At 35.9% G+C, this 21,840-nt stretch overlaps 1 protein-coding gene across 1 annotated transcript in view; it reads left to right on the plus strand.

The window, feature by feature from the left end:
• The window catches only part of DOCK4 (dedicator of cytokinesis 4), a 255,664-nt gene that overhangs the window by 194,620 nt on the left and 39,204 nt on the right, over positions 1–21,840 (plus strand). Inside the window, exons 27-32 of the mRNA XM_074870262.1 lie at positions 2,916–3,010; positions 10,394–10,469; positions 12,027–12,127; positions 12,780–12,838; positions 14,980–15,128; positions 16,679–16,764. Coding sequence (XP_074726363.1) covers positions 2,916–3,010; positions 10,394–10,469; positions 12,027–12,127; positions 12,780–12,838; positions 14,980–15,128; positions 16,679–16,764 — 566 coding nt within the window. The remainder of the gene's footprint in view (positions 1–2,915; positions 3,011–10,393; positions 10,470–12,026; positions 12,128–12,779; positions 12,839–14,979; positions 15,129–16,678; positions 16,765–21,840) is intronic.

Here is a 21,840-nt window from a genome sequence, read left to right on the forward strand (position 1 = left end):
TCGATGCATCTCATCAGGTCCCAAGATATGAAAGAAGTTCCAAGGCAGTTTTTGATTACATGAATAAATGTTTTTCAGTCTTTCAGAAGGCCATGCTTCTCACTTAATCACAGTTTGATAATTTCATCAAGCAAATATTGCTGCTAGAGAAAACTGAACTGTGATTTTGTGATATTATTTAAGTGGTATAAGATCGTACTAGAACTTATGTACATTAGGTAGGAATATTAAGAGATGGTATTTAGAGTATGTAAAAGGACAAAATTACTCCCTTGCTGTCTCTTAAGATAGAAGACATATGACACATTAATTATATCTGTACTCAACCAACCAAATGTTAGTTCACTTATACTGCCGGCAAAAATGTTTTTTAAATGTTAAAATCTGTTACTAAATCATTATGATGTGTTCAGCAGAGCAGATACAGCTATGAAAGACAATAGTTTAGTGCAAAGGAAACAGTTCTAAATACAGTTACAAAATTGGTCTTCTATGAATGGTACTTTATAGTAATGTCTTGTGCTGTTTGGAAGTGTGCAGTTGCAACATGCAAAATGCCAGGCATTGGAATGCTGATCAGAACATTTTATGGAATTGTCACATGGAGTTAGGTCCCTTGGGAGCGAACACCAGCACTGACCCATGAAGGATACCAGCACAGTAATGGAAAAGTATCAGTCTAGTCAACTGGCATTTTACCCTTTGATTATTTTCATGCTTATAATGGATTCCTAGGGAACTGTATTACCAAATATACAAAAACTGAATTGTGAAAAATAAAAGTTAGCTACAGATGAATTCTTTTAATAGAAGCTTAATAGTTGTAGCTTGAAAGTCTTAAAACTGACTAGTTTTATAAAGTTTTTTATGAGTTACATGTTTTTTCAGTTATATTTCAGCTTCGAATTATACTGCATTGTTTATATTTTTTGACATGTACTGTAACAAAGAGATCTTCAGTCTTATTCGGGCTTTTCAAATACACATTTTGTACCTAGTATCACTTATCACTAAATTGATGACACAGTTTCGTATTTTTTTTCTGTTAAAAATCAGAAATAATTAGCCTGGTGTTAATGATTCAAAACTTAATGCCAGTGTCGACATTTGCTTTGTTTTAAAGTTTGCTTGGAATAAAAGGTGAATACTGATTTTAACCTAATCACCTAAAGAAATGAAGTATATGTGATCTTCCTCTCTGTCATTCTTTTCTTAATGACTTTTGAACAAACTGATAAATTTCAGCAGGCTTTGGCAGTGGCCCCCCAGCTCTCAAAGGCACTAAGCTGACACCACATGCATCCCTTGGGATTTAAGTCCTTAAATCATTGCTTGGTTTCCCAACAGCAGCCATTTGGTCTCTTCAGTTCATCAACCAGTCAGTTGACTCCCTAACAGCAACAACATGTATTGTGTCTGGACAATGGATGGGATAAAAATGGAATATGGGAGAATTTGGGACATTACTGTGAGGTGACATCCAGCAGTATGTGAGGCATTACTGTATTGTAGGGATTATGTCACAGATCTGTAGGGATTACTGCACAGGGAAGGGAGGTAACCACTAAAGAAAAAAAAGGAGCAGGCAGAAGTGTTGAAATGTAAGTACAAGTTGCAAAGCTATAGGAAAGCAGTCTGGGATAAATGAGTTGCTCGTAGAGCTACTTGTTTATCTATAAAGCTAGTCACCTGCTTTCAAACACTATGTTATCTGCAATGAGTATCGTTTATACTCTTTAATATAGAGAAATTTTTGGCATCTTTCTCAGAAAACAGGTTGACTCTTTTATGTAATCTTCTCTGGTGGGTGGGTGCAGGGATCTCAGCTGCCTTTCCCAGCGCTTGCATTTGTCTCCCTTTACAGTGATTCTCTAATGAAAGACATCTGTTGTGCAATGCCCATCATCTACACTTTGGTAAATGCACTTGAGAATATATTTTGGTGTTTGAAATTATTTGGTATACTTTTGTTGTATCTTCATCTCACCTGTGTTTCGGGCTAACTCTCTACAGGGATGTGGGTGGAATCAATACAAAACATTGCAAGGTCAGGTACCACACTGATTCTGTTAGGTGTGTTATATCACTTGCCTCATGCTCTTCATGATGTCAAAAGCTCCATTTGGCTTGCAAAAAAATACTGGCAATACTATACCCAATCAAGATGGGTCATTAGAAATATTGGTAGTTTTATTTGTCAAAAAGAAGTGAATCTGAAGAACCATGTGCTGAGAGGAATAGTTTAAAATAGTTATTAGTGAGTTAAATGACATAGGAGATGATATTGCTAAAAGCTCTTAAACAGTGCTTTCTACATTCAAAGTAGCTCACATGTGTTCACTGTTTTTGTAGGTTCAGCAAATGAGGCAGAATGGTTAAGTGACCTGCATATAGACAGACAGCTGTGATAACAGTTCAGGGGCCTGGGCATCACTATTGAATTCACTGGTCTTTGAGAACCTAATGACAAAATTGTCCTTACACTCTCTCTCTTTCCCACCAAATAATGCCACTTTTGGAAATAATCTTGAAAGTGCTGAAAACCTGGCATGATTAAGGAGATATTCAGAACTCTGTAGTGTTTGTAAAGTGCTTTTTTGATTTGCAAATTGTTCTCAGGATCACATTTGGGGAAGTGTATGGGTGGAAAACACATGCATCTTTGACATTTCTCTTATGCATTGCTGTCAATCAAATGGCACATTAAATTATTTTCCTTCTTTTAAGACAAATGAATTTAATCACTCTTTGAAGCTTTCTGCAGGAATCAAAAAAATGAAAAAATAGGTTTATGTTGAAAATAAATGCAATTCTGCTATTTCTATAATGATTTTTTGTCTCTGATTAAAATATTTTTAAACCTCTGCTGTTTTTAAAGCAGCAAAGACATATGACTGCTTCTTTTCCTTCCAAAGGATTTCCTGCTGCAGATTTTCACTGTATTTCGGATACTAATACGACCAGAGATGTTTCCAAAAGACTGGACAGTGATGCGTTTGGTTGCAAACAAGTAAGGCATTTTTAGTGTTAATAAAAAATACGGGTAGTATCAAAGATCATGGTATAAATAAATAAAGTTATATTGTGTATGTGATAAAAGTGCAAAATATCTGTTATAATGCTGGCTGCATTTTTGAATTTAAGGTTTAAAATCTCAGGACTAATTTTACATGACAAATTCGTAATATAATCTGTACCTCTTTCTCTTCTGAATTACAGTAAGCACATATAACTGGAAACTCAGAAACACTTTTACAGAATGAAGATGCTAAGCATCAACAGCTTTGTTTTCCAAGTAGCAAATGACAAGTCTCAACAGAACTTCATTTCAAATCTGTTTGTTTAAATGCTGAGTTGGTAAAGATCTGTGTGCTCTCAAGAAGAAATTATCTGCTGTAATATCATTAATGATGTTTTTGCATGTTTGTTAATTTATTGCTTGTCAGAAAAATCACAAATGAGGAAATGAGGTACAGCACAGGCAACAGTAACGTAGGGCTCTAAGCATTGCCTAGCGATACTTTGAGATGTAGCCTGCTTTTGATCTGTTCTTTCTCTGCTCATGCCTTATTTTTAGAGAAACAGGTTCCCAGCATTTCTGAGAAGCCATTACAGTTGGTCTGAAACTATTGAATTTTATTTCACCTATATCACCAGCTATCCCTTTTTGTAGGCTTAACTTTAGATCAGATAAGCCAGCTGGACAGTCAACACAATTATGCAAACACCAGTGCTAGCAGAGTAGGGGGGTTGTGTTGGGCAGACCTAGGAATACAGAATTTAGGATTGACTTAAACTTTCATGGTACATATTGCAATGCCTGATGGAAATTGGTTTTTAGTCTGCGTTGTGCCGGCTGGCTCCACAGAGAATTTAAATTCATGGTTCTGTACAGATTACTAGTAACAGGATTATTGTTAACAATTACATTTGGCGAAACTTGTGTTCATTATATATGCCTGTTATGTGTGTGTGTGGATATGCAAATATCATAGTATTTGTTCAAACTTTGTCATGACTTGAAAAAAATAACACTTTTGCTCATTTTTATTACCTCACTTAGTGTTGCTAATCTTGCCAAATTTGAATTCCAGCAAAAAAAATAATTGTTTATAATCAAAGAATGGGTATGTTCGTTTGTTTCTGTGTATGATATTAAAGAAGATACAGCTGATACCAGCCTGTATCTGGTAATCTTGTTTAAGAAATAAATTGAGAAGCATGGGAAAGAGCGAAAAAACATAGGAACTTTTAGACTAAATATATAATCTAAGAAATTGTTATGTATTCCGTAAACAGCTGGCTTGGCAGATGGCTTTGCAACAGCTGACATGTACAAAACTAAAATTTAGGAACGACCTTGGCACGTGTTTCTTGGGCTAAGTTCTGCAAAGGGAACATTTACTTGCACCAGCATTTTAGTTAGCATCACACATCTTCTTTTATTAATCCTGTCACGTTGTTTCTGACCATTTAGGAAGTGACTCTGTCCAGTTCTGTTGGGCAAAGAAGATAGGCAGAAGTTGACAATAACTGCTGGTGGGAATTGGCCATGAGAATCAGATCAGCTAACTGAATCCGATAACACACAATCGCATAAGCAGTACTGTCAGCAAATGGGATATAAACACATCTTTACCAATTCAGCATTCAATAATTGCTTTGCTAGGCATTTCATTCCTTTGTGGAGGAAATGGTGGTTTGCTAGGAAACAGGGAGTTAGCCAGATGTACTTAAAAGTGTGGTGTGAACTAAAGACTTACCGTTCCTACATTATATATCTATGGCTTAGTTTCTGTCCCTTTTTGAGGCAGCAGGAAGGAAAATCTACTTCTCTTCTCTCCTCAGCTGCAGAGCACTAGTTTTTCCAGAGCTGTTTCTGAATGGGAGCTCTTCCTTTAACTTGTGTCCCCCACTGCCGTTGCGGTGACTGCCTTCCTTCAGCTTCCTCGAGGTGTTCAAGACACAGAGCCACAAGAGTAGTAGCTTTGCTAGAATTGTCCCAACCTAAAATCTTTACATGCAAAGGAAAGAGCCTAGAGACAGGATGAGAAGTTAGGGCACTGTGTGCACCACAGACAGAAACAGCGGTGAGCCATTCTTCCTGAGCTTCACTTGATAAACCAGAGCACTTCCAGTGATCTGAGACTCTTCAGGACTGAAGGCAAAACTTCTTGAACTCCTTGCTCCATTCATGTCTAAAAGGAAGAACTAGAAGGTCTAGCCCATCTTTTTAAGAGCATGATCAAGTAATCTGTTAATGCTCTGGATTCTAACTCCTGCTTCCCAGGAATAAAATGACTGTCATGTTTCCTGTATAAGATGGCCACCTTCTTGGCTATCTGGACTTCAGCCTGAGAGATGGTAGCTAATCTGAAGGCAGTGTGTGTCTTGGAAGCTTTACCCATCACTGCTGTCACATCACCAGCAGCAATGTCTTTTCTGTCCCTTGTCCCTAAAGTGATATAAAAATTCAAACTGTCTGATATTTACAGGAAAAGAGATTTAGCCTGTCTGAGCCTAGGGAAGAAATGAGTCCTAGCAAGGATATAATCAGGTAATAAGCTTTTCCTGAGAGGAAAAAAAAAATCATTTTTTTCTCTTATTTATGTATGAAGAACTTTGATTACCAGAAAGATTTTTAGGTCTTAAAATGCCATGATTCTTTCAATATATAATATTTATGTAGAAAAAAAATTCCTGCCCCCTGGCTTTCAGATTTTTTTCTTTCTTGTTGCAGTGTTTTCAGTAATTATCTGATTATCTGATACTTGGGTGCTCTCTGAGATTAAAAAAAACCCCCAGAAGATACTGTGAGCTCAAGAAGACAAATCTGTAACTATCTAGAAATTAAGATACTTCATGATAACACGTGCATGATCCATAATTCTGAATGTCCAGATGCTCAACATGAAAAATTATTAATGGCTAGCATTATAAAACTACCAAGTGACTTCCAAAATGTGAGAAATAAAGTAACATTTGAAAAGGCAGACTAAGCACTAAAGCAGAGAAATAGATCTTTTTTGAATTGTGTTCTGTGATAGAACATGCAAAAAAATCCTTAATGTTTATTAGCTTCTGGCAGTCAAGCAATGAGACAGAAATTAACTTTAAAACCGCATAATGATGTAATAATATCTATTGTGAGCTAATCATTCAGCAAAGCAAAATAATTACTTATGGTTATCTAATATTTCTAACATGGGTGTTACTACCGAGTGACAAAATATGTTTTTATCTATACCATGGAAAATACAATTTTAATTTCTTTCGTTATAGGGGTAGGCTCACTTTCTACATCAACTAGGTAGTAAGGTAGCTTGCTGGCCCTCTGAGGAAAGCTTCTATTTGTAACTGCAAATGAACACCACATAATATAGGAAGATGTCTGAATCAGTTGCCTAGCACCAGAGAGGAATCCAAAATTCTATAATAAAATACACCAGACTAAAATTGAAAATTCTGGATAACACCTTCATAATGTCTCTCTCAACTGGAAATCAGTGTGTAATGGTCACTTGTTTAAGTTACCCTAAGGTTAGGAATAGAATCACTTACCTGATGCTTTAACTGACTGGCATCTTTTGAGAGCATTTAACAGACTCAGCTGAACTCCAGGTATGTCATGTTTCATAAACAATTGAGGAGGCTGTTGGAGAACATAGTGAGTTTCTACTACTTGCTAAGCAAAGGTTTGATATTTATAACATACTCTATGTGTTATTGAACGATGTACTAAGTCTTCCACTGTTCTCGGTATGCAAGAAGCTTTAATTTTAAAGATCTCTATATGATTAACTATGTGTATCCTTTCAGCATTTTGTCGAATGGTAGAGGTACTAGATCATCCATTTCTCAATTTGAATTTTATAAATATACTTAATGGATGTATGAATATTATTACTTTTAGTAAAATAATTGATCTGTAAAGTAAGATTTGCTATAGTGTGTTGCTTATACTGAAGTTCCAAATGTATCTACTGGCAGGGGCATAGGGACTTTAAACAGAGAATCCTTTTGGTTATCTAAATCAGTAATGATTGAAAGAAACTTTTTTTTTTTTTTTTTAAGTAACTCAAACGGAGTACACAGTAAAGGAAGACATCAAATTAGCATTAGTTTCAACATTATGGCTGCTTTGATGAATCCTGTTAGTTCCCATGGTGTGGGAGTCTGAGACTCCTACAATGAACAAAAATTCTTACTTTTATGTAATACATGGTGTTGTAATGTTCTTGCTTTTATGTAATACAAAATGTTGCTAACGACTGAACTTGACATTCAGTCTGTCACAAAAAGCATATATATACATAGGTATGCATGTATGAATAAGTTTATATACATAGAACAATAGATAGATACACATATAGGTGACTAGGTTTATTTAATTTATTTATGAAATATAAAAGAAACTTTTATTCTGTTCAAAAACCTCTGTGCTTAGGAAGATTTCACTCTGAAATAGCAAAGGGTGAAGTGAGAAGCTAATGTTATATATTTGTCCCATATCAGAATGGAAGAAGAAAGCTTTCATTTTCTACCATTGGCTGCCCAGGCAAAAGCCAAGTTGCCAGAGCACAGTCCAGGCAGCAAACCAGTTGTTGAACTCCTGGGGGCTGCTTTGGATTTTTCAAACAGGTTATTGCAGAAATGTTTGCTCTGAAAATCTGATAGAAAAGCCACTCTGTCAACAATGGCCTGACCAGGCTGTGGGTTGTCATTCTATGTATAAGCCTAGAATAATTTAGTAGCTAAATGCAGAAGTTTTTTTCCTCTAAAACAGTCAGTGCTTCTGAACAAATTTGTGGCAGGTGATAAGAGGAAGAAAAGCAAGTCTTGCACAAACTCAACGTTTTCTAGTTTGATACTCAAATGGATTTAAAATAAATGTTGTTGTTTTGAAATCGTTGGCTGAGAGGCAACTTGGAATGTGAGTATTGGACTGGATCAGGCAGCTGTCCATCTGTCCTCTGCTTTCTGCATTTTTGCTTTTTTTTAACAGAACCTACATTATTTGTAGGAAAAGAGGAAAAAGAACCCCCAACCTTAGCCATGATTTCTGTCCTACCTGATTTTTGTTTGTTATAGATTCAGAATAACAGATTGCAGGTCAGAAACAATGACTTCATCTATGTTCAGTCTGGTGTTTTGAGGTTTTTTTTATCTACAACATACACTCTCTCACTCTACACACCCACATTTTATCAACTAATCCATATCATATCTTTGGCTTACTAAATAAATCAGACCTGAGCTACATTGCCTCTAGCAAGAAATACCTGCATTGCAATTATTCTGTTATCTCAGAAAAATTCTGGAAAAAAGATTTCTATTCTAATCACCTTCTCAGAAGAATTGAAGCAGATCTTTCTCTTCAATTTCACCTGCCATGGAAGGAATGTGACAAGAAAGGAATTGTCTCAGACATAAATCGAACTATTTAATGTGAACTTGCCAATATGGTTGCACTTCTTGAGATGTGGAATTTTCTCTTGCATACAGTTTTTCAGGGATTTATTACTTTGGACTTAGGTTGAAATTTTACATACCAATACTTCTGATGAACTGACCTTTTCTATCAGAACATCTTCCTGAAATATGCAAACTGTTTCCATTTTGTGAAACATATGGGCTGTAAATTAAATCATGCACAATAACAAGAATGACAGGACTCTTTTCTTACCCATACCTTGTTTCTTAACTTTGCTTGTATTAAGTCTGTTAACGTTTCACTTTGTCTTCCATGCTGCAACAGGGAGTGGTGTACACACACTGTAACTGAGCGTTGGTGGAAGAGTGGGGTAAACTATACAGATGAAGGCTAAACATGGAACACTACTTGAATAGAAAAGCTACAGTATAATTTTTGAGAAAATAATATGTATGAAAATGACATTTGAGCAATGGAACTAGGAACAAATGAAACTTGACACTCGAGCAGTGTTCTAAAAAGTCTCAGACTTGTTACGGGTGTTCCAAGACATCAAACCAGAAAGTAAAGTTTGGCAGGGACAATCATTTTAAAAGCAGAGAAATGGGAGCAAACATTTGAACTAGTAATAAGCTAAGTGATATATAGCCATTTTGTATTTATAAACTTGAAATCTGTTAAAAGTGCCAGAAGAAAAATATAATCTATCTCCTAGGTGGGTTGGTTAACGTATAATTCTTCAATATTGTGAAGGTGAAAAACATTATACCCTTAAAATGTATGCGTTGCTGTTATTATATTTAATAAAACATATTTTGTCTTGAATGCATTGCAAAAATAGTAAAAAAATTAAGTCCAAAGTATGGAAAGGGAAACAAATTTTAGCATTGTAACAGCATACAGGTCAAGAACCCTCTTCAAAGTACTAAGTGTATTAATAGCAGATAGATGGTAATTAAATGAAATGTGTAGATACAATCTTTCTCTCAGAAGGTCTTTAAACAGTTGGTGTAAACTACACAAGGGTAACAGTGAGTGTAATACAAGAGTGTAACAGATCATTCTATGTTCATCTTTTTTTCTCCCCTGTAAGCACCCATTACTGACTACTTTCAAAAAGAATTTAGTGGTTTATATGGATTTTTGGTTTGAGTAAATATGTTGATAGACACAAGTGCTGCAGAGGTTAGCTTAAGAGTTGAATCATTGAAATGAATTACATTGAAATAATCTTTAAGGATGTTCTGTTTCTGTAGATTACCAAATTTGGTTGCTACAATGAACAAGACTGTCATTGATCTCTGTTGACAACCACTGTGAAAGGATTTTCGTTGTATATATTTATCTAAGATAAATTAATATAATTCAGGCACGTGTCAATGTAGGGCAGTGTATGCAACATTATGCATCTCTGTTCTGTATTGCAATAAAGAATACAGATCTTTAGAAGCAGATCTTTATTGCAGAGCTCATGCAGTTTTGCATTTATCTGTTGTCATTAAAAAGACTCTGACCATAGGGTTGTCAATATTGTGTGTTGGTAATTACTTGATATTTTATATTTATAATCTACACACACATATTTTCAGTACCAAGAAAGCTGAAAGCAAATTGCCCAACTGTCTATATTAGTGCTAGTAGGACAAAGTGTGTATTAAATCTGATATCAGCATTATTTGCAGAACAAAATTTATGGTTTGTCTTTTTGGTCAATTACATTCTTCTATACAGAACATCTGTCTTCAGCCCACAGTCTTACATCACATCTATTTTATTTTTTATTTTTTAATGTGCATGTTTTCTGTCAATAGGTGCTGTCAGATATGTTTAAAATGTAGTATTTAATGCCACCATACATGCTACATCTATTTCTTCACTGGAAAATTACCTGGCTCTAAATATTAAATATTAATTTCTACTTAATGAAAACTACTGTTTTTTTCATTCTTTTCTTCCCAGTGTGATCATTACCACAGTCTTGTACCTTTCGGATGCCCTTCGTAAAAACTTCTTAAATGAAAACTTTGATTACAAGGTAGAGTAAATGTATCTATCATAAGACAGATGCAATAGCTGCTACTTCATCCTGGGGCTTGGTTGTTTGTTATTAAACTTAGCTCCAGCTAGAACATACTAAATCAGCAATTTCAAGTGCTCAGAGATGATTTTTTTTCTTAAATACAGGACTGTCTTAAGAGTGCTGTGGGGTTTTTTTAATTTCTTCTTATTTTTCATTTTGTTATTTCAGCCTCTATGTTAGACTACTTATTCAGGATTTTTGCATAGTAATTTTTTGGATTATAGAAACTAATTTTATTATTTGTCTGTTAGTTTGAAGTTATCACAGGAAAATTATTCCAATTTTTAACTGATGCAAATTTATGAAAAATACAGGTTTGCATTTCTGTAATTTCTTTCAAGACCAATTAACATGCTGCATAATTAAAATTAGAAAATTATGACACTGCATGGTGAATGTAGTTAAAGATGTTAGTGAGTACCTCATATAGTGAGATATGGCACTTACGATAAACTGTGAATTACAGAATGATACTTATAGGATTCAGATGAGAAGACCAAGGAATGCGTCTGAAAAGACCCATTCCCATGGAAACCTGAATGAATATTCTGCCCATCCAAGAAACATCGGTCCAATTGCTTCATCATAAGAAGTGCAGAATTTCCTTCCTAGAGAGGACAGCGAGTTCCTGTTAACTTCCAGCAGAGTTGTGGATGCTTCTCTGAAAATCCAGAATCCTGTTAGAGATTGACAGGGATGTAGATTTATCTAGTTGACATAACTGGACGTGAGGAAGTTCCACAAGTTCAGAGGCTAAAACTGATAAGAGAATTGCCTGTAGACGAGGCATCTATGTTCCTTAAATTTCTTTAGCAATGTTATTACTACCTGCAGAACTGCAGTGTCTAGAGTAGGGCTCCCCCTACACTTCTTTCTTCCTCCTGCCATGAAGCATCTATAATTGCGTTATAATAGTTAGTATTTGAATGTATTTTAAATTTATCTTTAAATCTTTTCAGTAGAAGATTCAACATCTGATTCATAAGGCATGCACACAAAACTTCTGTATATTTGCAGTATGTTAACAAAACCTGGCTTCTGTTTTGTCCAGTGAAGCCTGCAGCAAGTGAGACTTGCAAATAACATTAAAAAGTAGGACAGGCCAGAGAATGACATTTCTGTTATGTGATAGCTTTTGAGGTGTCAGAATTTTTTAGTTTTTGGACTTAAAGGTATAATTTTTGGTAGTCTTTTATTTAAATATACCAAAAAAATGTTTTCAAATTTAGAAGGTAAGGTTTTCTGATTTGGAGGGATGAAAAAAATTATCTGCAACGTTTAAACTTTTACATGTAAGAGATGTAGAATATGTAAAATAGATATATTTCTGCTGAACATGTTGGGGTTGGAGAAAAGTATATGGGATGCAAAGAAATTTAATCAAAAACAGTTTGAGTAATTTATTAGTTGAGACTGAAACAAGTGATGTGATTTGAAAATTTGCATCTTGAGTGGTCATAAAATGGTGGTACTGAGAAAATGAAATAACCAAATGTCATATGCTTATTGTAGATATGGGATTCCTACTTTTTTCTTGCTGTCATTTTTATAAATCAGTTATGTCTGCAACTGGAGATGTTCACACCTTCCAAGAAGAAAAAGGTTTTAGAAAAGTAAGTCCTGCTGTCAGCTTCTAGAAAACTGTAACAGATTAAACACTTCTCAAAATGCATGACATGGGAGATTGCAAAAAGGCCTACCAAAAAGAGAACACTGACTAGAATGAGAGTTGGTTCTGGCCCTTTGTATAGATCTTCAGAGCTGACAGCAGCCTTTGTAGAAGTGCCCAAATTGGTTCAGATATTGGAAGCAAAATAGCCTTGTTGTAGTAGTGCCAACACTAATTTCCAGTTCATGCGTAAGTTGATTCACACTGGTTCAGGTGTTTCTGCCAGACACTGCACTGTTGTCTGTGTGAATTAATTGTATTTCTTTAAGCTAGAGCAAAACTATTCATTCTCAGAGAGAGAACTACAGCATATTGCTGCAAAAAATAGCTTTTGCTTCACAGCTGTGTTACTGATGTATAGCATTTAGAAAGAACTGATAGTTTTCACAATATTGCAAATAAACCTGGGTTTAGGAACCTGGTTTTAGCTGGGTACAATGGAAAGAGCAAAAACTTGGAAAAAATCATCACTTTTAAAGTAGTTTTTTATGACTACAAATGAGGCATTTAATTTAACCGTGTCACAGAATGGCATATGAACTTGATTTTCTTAAATGTTTTTTCATTGTTTTGCTTTATTTTTTAATACATATCAGATATGGTGACATGCGGGTAACAATGGGATGTGAAATCTTCAGCATGTGGCAAAATTTAGGTAAGTAATTAAACACATCATCAGTAGCTCATAAAATGAAAAAACAATTTTTATTTCTTCACCTATTAAATACACTTGCCAGTGATAGAGGAGTCCTTGATAATTAAATTCACATGAAGTCTTGATTCAAGTTTAGGAAAACCCTGAAACCTTGAAAACCTTAGTTATCTGTAGTTCCCTTCTTTATAGCTAAACTCAGCTTTCTAAGCCTTGATACTGTGTATGAGCTATCCCTATTTCTTCAAAGAGAACTGAAAGAATGCTGTCAGAGAACATTAGAGAAGAAAGTAGTGCTCTTTTTGGGCAGAATTATTATGCCTGGAAATATACTTATGTTTACAATTTTAGTTCTGTGGCCAAACATTTTAAGGAAGAGACATATATCTTAATTCTGAAGCTCTCTTGAGATGCTGGATTTGCATGAAATCTTCCCCTAAGTCCTAGTTGCACTAAAATATAAAGGCATAAACAAATCAGTGACCAATGTATAAATGACACATTGGACAACACAAGAAAAATAAATGCTTGAATATAAACTTAGGAACATTTTTATATTTCTAAGCAATAACTGCAAACTGAAAGTATGAGCATCAGAGAAATGCAATTAAATGTTGTTTGGGAAGAAATTGAAAACTGTGTAGAAGATTTGGACACTACGTTTGTCATATTTGTATTTCAATTATTCAGTAGTTCACTTCATTAAAGATATGAAGACCATGGTGGTTGCTGAGATACTGTCATCTCAATTCTATAAATCTTTTCCCCAGCAAGATATGTAGTTGTAAAAAAATGGTCTTTCTGATCAGGCTGTACTAGAAAGAGAAATGTTCAAAGTAAGAAGTATTTGCTTATTAATATCTCATTAACATTTGTTGTGTAGCATATTTTACTTATTTACAGTATTTAGTATTGCTTACTCACTCTAAGGCATCCCTCTAAATTACTTGGATACGTGATGGGTATCTCTAAACTGGTATATATCAAGGATTCACTCCTGGGTCCCATCTCCTTCCTGCATGGTAGCATAAGACCTTAGTGTGCACCATCGCCCCACTCACGTTGTTTTCTGCTGAATGGAAACCCAGTATGCGGGCAAGGAGGAAATCATGATGCTTTTCAATAGGGATGAGTTTCGTGGGGTAAAATATGGAGTTTATCTGGTAATGTGTCCAATTAAATACTGTAGGCAGGATATTTCATATAACTGATGTTATGCTAATCAGCATTTACAGTTCTCTTATGAGTAAGAGTCCTCATAAGCCTTGATCCTTGCACGGTAACCTTGCTTTCATATGGATATGCATCCCGGGATGTTTCCAGTAAAGGGAATTCTGATTTTCCTTTGCACAAACACAGATACCAAACAGAGCACCGAGCAGGGGTGACTGCCCACTGGAATACCCAGAGGTAGACTGGACGTAAATTAGTTCCCAGCTTGGAAAGTCAGTGCGTTGTGATTCATAATCCTCCTATTTTGAAGGTATCACAAGTCTTACTTGTGGAAAACTGGAACTGAATGGTCAGTCTTTACTGTATGCCATTCCTAGCTTTCCTGACAAAAACTTAGTTTTCTGCTAAGTAGAATATGGTGAGTTAATGGAAGATGTTTTAGCACTGATTTTAAAGTGAGTTGTTTTGAGAACAGCTGAGTCACATCTTCCCTTTCCTGCAGTCAAAACATGTACTTCCATTTCTATACTCACAAAACTAAAGATAGGTAGAAATCAAAATACTTATCTCTTTTTGATGAGCACAGAATATCAGACAGTTAGCTATTTTGTAAACACAAGAATGTAGAGCCTAGAAACCAAACCATTTCTCTGAAAAATAAGTGAAATGCCCAGAGAGTGCGTTGTCTCTGTTCTCCTTCTGGAAGACTTAACTTGGGATACAGGTAGCCCACTGTCACTTCTGAACTCAGTATTGTATAATAAAATCTGATGTATTATGTTTGCCTTATATTCTTGTATTGTCTGCATCTTTTCAGTTTTTGGGCTTAAGAAATAGCCCATGCTGTGATGGACATGAGATAAAGAAATCTATAGACTTTTAGAGTGCTACTTTTTAATTCTTCATAATAGTTGGATTGCTTGATAGCTCACAGAACACCCAATTCACATTCACGTTCATTTTCATTTTAGGGGAGCACAAGCTTCACTTTATTCCAGCATTGATTGGCCCCTTCCTAGAAGTGACCTTGATCCCCCAGCCAGACCTGAGGAATGTAATGATTCCCATTTTCCATGACATGATGGACTGGGAGCAAAGGCGAAGTGGCAACTTTAAACAGGTAGTGTGTGTGAAGTTGTTAATAAAACAAGATTGAAATTAAAGCACTTCAGAGAGTGCTGGTCCCAACCATGGGTGATTCAGGGTGGAGAAGGTAGCAACATTATACCTGTTGGAGAGGGATTACCAGGGTTTTTCCCTTTTTAACCTCTGCAGGGGTAGTAAGATTCTCCAATTAGTGCTATCATGTTAGTAATGTAAGATGAGGGATAAAATCCATGACGTGCCAAAGTGAAGAACAAAACTTGAGGTGTTGTCAACAAGGGTGATTTTGTTGTGGTGGTTTTTCATCTCTGCTTTACAGCAGTACAGACTACTGGTTAGATAGGATTCAACTAGCTTCCCTTCCGGTTAGTACGAAAAAAGATCATATGATCCTTCTGATGAATGTTTTTCTGTAAGGATGCAAGTATTCTTTCTGCTCAAACACCTTCTTAACGGGCTAGGAAGGAACGACCAAGTGTGCCATCTGCTCCCACAGCTCCCACTCAGTTCTTTCAGACTGCCTCAAACCATTTCTCAGTGCCCTCCTTCCTGCTGCTTCAAATGAAGGAAAGCAGAAGTATTTGAATTACTTCCAGGCAATCATAATGCTTAGGGTGGGAGCTGTATCTGAAACACAAAACAAACTATTAGGAACGGAGGAGTGCATGTGATGTAAGTAGGTAGCTTTTCACTATCGATGTATAAGCTTATTGTTAAAAGTTACCATAAAAATGTTAACAAGGAGTGAGAAGTAAAAAACCCACTTCTTCTGCTTCTCTGTGTTTTCAGCTTGTGTTTAAATGTAAATTGTAATAGATTTATTCAAATAAAATGTCCTGACAACAGCTTGGTTTCTCCCTTAGATTTGTGGTTGCTAATACATAACTGCTAAAAAGGAGGTTTGAAATATTTACACACAGTGTAGCCTCACCTCTGTATGTTTTATAATCAATACACTTTAAAATATGTATTGAAGGTGTCATTAGTCACCAGATATGTTCTGTAAGTTTCTTTGATAGTTACTATGTAAATCCAGCAAATTGGGTTTCTAGCCAAATACACTGGCAAGAAAGGAAGGTTGGGAAACTAAGTCTGAGCCCCCCAGGTGTTCTGAACAGTATAGACATTTATAAAAATTAATTTATAAAGAGTGGGGTGCAGGTCAGAAAATATGATCTTTTTATTAAAGTCTAAGAAAATGGCTTGTGCTTACAGCCCTGCAGTGAGAATTCAGGCAATTTATTTGGGCTGTGTGCTTTTTGTCTGACTCCATAAATAGATAGCTGCCTTAGCAGCAGCAAATGCTACTCAGCCTGTAGTTTTAAAGTCACGTTGCTCAATTTAAATTAGCTCCCTCCCTCAAAAAAAAGAAAACCCCACAAACCTTGGGAATGATACCAGCTTCAAAGAGATGAAGTGACTTGGTCATCAGATTTACATGACTGACCAATAATTCCAAGATGTGCATTTAGCAAAGTCCCTTACATAAAAGCAGATCTTCCCTCGATTTTCTCTAATCTTATTGAAGGAAAAAGAAGCTGTTTACACCACACTTATATGTTGCAGGTGGAAGCAAAACTGATTGACAAACTGGACAGCCTAATGTCGGAAGGTAAAGGTGACGAAACATACCGAGAACTCTTCAACAGTATGTGAGTAATATGTTTATCTTACACTAATTCCTTGAGTTCGGTTGGTTGTATCAGATGCTAATGTAGAGAAGTAATGCTTAAAACAGTTGCGAATCTCGTTTTGGTTTGATTTGTTTGTTGGGGTTTTTCTTCTGAAAATCTGAGGAATAAAACATTTTATGGTGTTGTATGGCATCTGTAAAGTCTGACTGTACTTCTTGCATACAGCTATAATTGGGAAAGGCTAAATTCGTTACATCACAGAATATTGTCTTCACCTACCTACTAATTTCAACATCAGAAAAGCAAGAAATGCTTCATAATTGCGTAGGGTGCAGGTAGAGCTCAGATGGAGCATTTTGAAAACAAAGTGTGAGAATTCATCAAAAAGCTGTTTAATAAGTAATGTTCTATTGCCAGAAAGTTGTACTCATCTGTGTAATGTCACTTGTTGATTTCTTGATTTATTTATTCTGATCAGATTATTTATTATTTTCTTTTTAAAATTATTTGTTAAGCTGTTAGTATATTTTAATAAATGACACATCACTGAAATCTACTAGGAAAAGATAATAATAATGCTGAAGTCCCTAAGGTTGCCATAAGTTATCCCATTGACCAAAATAAATGATTGTCACAGAGTACAGGTACAAAATAACTAACTGAACTCTGTCTCTGTTGTTCCTCAGAGCTCAATTTCACCTAAGTGGAAGATTTCACTTATTTCTGGTGTGTTTAGTAGGAGATGTATTGTTCTTCAGGATTCCAGGCTGTATATTCTTCAGTACTATTAAACACAGTATCTTTTTCTGTTTATATGGCTTATTAACCATTCCTTCTTCTTTAAGTATTCATTTTAGCTTTGTTGTCTTTGCTTAAATAACAACATTCAGATCTCAGTGTCTATGAATAGCAAACATATAAAAACCTGTAATTGTATTGAGTTGAAAAAAATAGAGTTCCTAAATGTTTATCATTTACACAAGCAAAAGTGGGTAGAGAGATTAGGCAGAATATTACAGAAATGGATGAATAATGGCAAACAACAGTACAGTATGCTAAAGCAGAACTTTCTGTAATTATTCATGAAATTTTTCATAATCTGAGTAAAGATAATAAAAGGTAAGATTTCAATATTTTAGTAATACAGTATTCTAACTTCAGAATTAAGTCATTAAGGGAAAAGCTCTAATTATAAAATGAAGCTTGAATGCATTCTCTTGTGCAAAATACATCAAGATGTCTGTCACTGGAATAACTTAAAATTCTATAAGAAAGCATATTGATATGAAATATAGTTACTAATTTTTTTATGGCTTTGAGTTAGATTTAAACTGGGGGATGTTAAACAAGATACAGTGAAAAATGGTGAGAGCCTTTTATAAATCTAAATGCTGGAGACATAGTCATAGTAATTTAAATTGCAAAACGTCTCACAGCATCAGTATACTTGTTTCTGTTCTGGTATGACAGAAGTTAAAACTAAACGCTTTGGGAAATTTCAAAGTAACTGCTCAAGTGCACTTCCAGCTTAAGAAAAAATAGTATTTATCATTAGTTTTTTATCTGAGTTTGATTTGACTCCATACACTAGCACCTCTCAGGAGGAGAGCTTTCAGAAGGTACTCATCTAAAATGGAGGATGATGTAGTGTTCTAGGGTATGTGAAAGAAAATTATTAGAATCAGATGGACAGTTTAGGGAGCTGAATGCAAGGGATGGGGTCAGTTAGCCTGAGATTTCTTTTTTTCTATTTCTTCCATGGGTAATTTAAACTAAGCAATATTAGAGTGTCTTTAGACAATGCAAGAAAGCAGACTTGCTTAGGCTGAAGTTACAGAGATGCGGTATGTACTCAAGGACTGTGAAACAGTAATACAGTTCTGTAGCAAGCAGTGGTTTTGTAGTCTTTAATGAAAGCAAATGCTACAATATTACCTGATCTTTCTGAAGATTTGCCATGTTTGGTTTTGGTAGCTACACTTGGGAGCCAAGGGGATGCACACACCTACTTTGGATACAGTCTAGTAACTGCAGTGGGTGTGACACTTTGAGGTTTTGTCATGCTTTTTGTTTATTTTGTCTGAATCGGAAAATGAGTTTAAATCTCTCAACTCCCACGTTAACGGCCTTTTTTTTTTTTTTTCCAGAGACAATCTCTGCATCTTTCCTTTGAGCATCTTCTATTTTTATGGACAAATTATAAGAGTCTCTGGACATATCTAAAATAATATGTGCTTAGTATTTACTACTTATAACAGCATTATCTTTATCAAATGAAAAGACGTAGTGAAAGCAGAGGGAAGCTGACTTGCTTGTTTTGAATCAGTGTCTTTCTAGGGACTTGAATGTGACTTCTCAGTGATTAGCTCCTGATGTCGTCTGAAGAGCTGCAAAGCATGGAGTAGTGAACATTTTGCTACCATGAGAAACTAGATTTTGTAATTGCTACCCAGTGTAACCATGGTATGAAAGGTGTCCTGATCTACATTTACACTGTAACACAGCAATTGAATTCTTAGTTAATTAGCACAGGGAAAAGAATGATTTCACTTCATTAAACAGCTGGTGGTTAGAACAAAATCCTTGGAAGCCAAGGGATATACTCAGGTAGCTCTTCTGTGCTGAATCCAGTGGATGCTGCCAGTTTGTTACTTCTGTAGCTGTATTCCAGTTTGGCCTAACAGAAGCCATTTCAGGTTTGGAGGTTAAGTGGCCACATTATCAAAGCACAAAATCTGGGCTAGTGAGCTCCCCTGGGGACCTGACAATGAGGTTTCTCTTTGAATAAACTGGAGCTCACATTCAAGCTGATCAGGCATTTAACGCTGAGCTCTGCCAATTTGTGGGTGATTTCTCTAGCCATGAAGCTATTATATAAAAAGTGATGACTGCTACCTCTCTCATGTTGTCTTCAGTCTTAATGTCTTCCCCCAATTGCATGACTGAATTCAGCACCACCCAGTCCATTAGACTCTCTCTGGACTGAGTCTTTCAGAGCCCTTCTGAATATTTTTGTGGGGTTTGGGTAGCACCTCACTCATCACTGAACTTTTGCAGCAAAGTTTGACTTTGACCCAGCTGACTAGATGAGGGAACCTCTGGTTATAGTGAGGTAGCTAGAGGACTTTGTACTCCAAAATAGACATCAGGATGTTTTAAGGCACCTCTAGGATTAGATGCCTGTGAGTTAGTGGTCTGAATAAATCTGTGATTTAGGCATATAAAATCCAGTTGCTACATGATCGAGCTAGCCTGAACATGGTTCTAAGCCTGGCATTCTTTCCTGGAGAGCTCTGATCCTCTGGGTCCCCACACTCTCTTATTCTTGGGAACCCAAGACTTCAAAAAAAAAAAAAAAAAAGCAAACCACTGTTGTTCAAATGAGCACAGATGATAGGCTATAGTAGCTTGGATAGGCAGAAACTTTTTCATTGTTTCTCTGTGTTGTTTACCCCCTTTAGTGCTTTGTAGAACATAGCATCTTGGCTATGCTTTGGGACCTGTAAGTAATTTAATTCTATCTAGATACAGCCATGAGGAAGCTGAGGGATATATTTGAGTAGCTCTTTCGTTCTGAGTGTTCTGTGTACTGTGGTGAAAGATGAATGATAGAGAGAAGAAGGCATGCATCAGAAGGCACGTCATAAAATTGTTCAACTGGTGACATTGATGTTAGTTTGAATAAGTACTTGGAATGTATCTACACAATCCATTTGTAGAAATTGTATATTTATAATGAGTATGTCAATACATTTAGGAAGAACATGCATAAGTCAAATGCAGATGAAAACCCTCTGTTTTAAAGGAGAAGTCAGACTTCTGCTGTTTTTCTACAGGAACTATAGGTAATTATTTTGATGAATTTAGGTGGAAATGTTCCTGTTTAACACAGGGTTGAAAGGTAATAGGAAAAATCAGGGCAGTAGTCAAGTCAGTGCTTAATAATGTAACAGACTCTACTCTTATTTCTTGTTAGACACAAAAACTTGTATTGAAAGGAACATAAGGGGTTTAAAAGCAAATTAAGTTAGCCTGCATATGGAAAACAGAGATGCCAGATTATTGCTTCAGCCTCTTTGGTTAAGGATGGTCTTGTAATCTGTCTCTGGTAGCAATGACAGGTAGCCAGTCTCTGAATGTGAGGGAAAGACATCTGATTGCCTCTTAAAGAGGAGAGTCTTAAGATTGATAAAAGGGTGCAGAATGAAGATCAGTGTTTCCTCCTTGCTTCCAGCAGAGCACAGCTTCATTTAGGTCGAATTAGTTTGGAGAACTGCATCTGTGACATCCCTCCGAATGTAAGGAGCTGAACAGAGCTGGAGTGTATAGCTAGTGCAGTTGGCATGTAGGAGTTACTGAGCGCTGTTATATGTTTGGTGAAATTTGGACGTAGGAGTCTTATGGGACTGAACATGCTCAGTATAGATGAAGGTCAGTAGAGCTGACAGCTTGCCCACTGCAGACAGAAGGTTCGCAGATGCTATTAACAACTCTCTAAAAAGCTCTGAGTATATGGATGTGGCAGTTTTCAGAGACTTCTAAGTAGACCCATACCTGAGTGGATTTTCAGGGAGACTGCTAAAATATCTCCATGGACATGTCACCCATCCGAGGTCCTGCACCAAAGCATAAAAGTAACACAACTCTGTAGAGAAATATTTCCTTGTTCATTCTCAGAGAGGAAATGTGGGAAATTCATGCCCAAATGATTAATATTTGGTAAACCTAAGCAGTGAAAGTCAGAGGTGTGTAACAGAAATATTAAGTATAATTTTGCCGACAGCTTCACTTACACCACCGTTTTGAAATCTTTTCACTTCAATATGTATTCTGCATTTACATTAGTGTAAGAACTCAACAGTTTTTAATAAAAGATCTTATGACAATTTAAGCAAATGAAATTTTACACATGCATGATAGTATGTTCTCAGAAGGAAATATTAAGTGAAGAGGGAGAATCATCTTATTAAAATCCCTTCCCCATTCTTAAATTTCATGTGTACTGAAATATTTATTAGAGAGGAGAGGAGGAAAAATCTTTGTTAAAAATGTTGAGGTCCCATTGGGAAGGTATATTGAGTTGATAAATACTCT

This window comes from Strix uralensis, chromosome 5 (assembly GCF_047716275.1).
Source record: "Strix uralensis isolate ZFMK-TIS-50842 chromosome 5, bStrUra1, whole genome shotgun sequence".
Lineage (NCBI taxonomy): Eukaryota > Metazoa > Chordata > Aves > Strigiformes > Strigidae > Strix > Strix uralensis.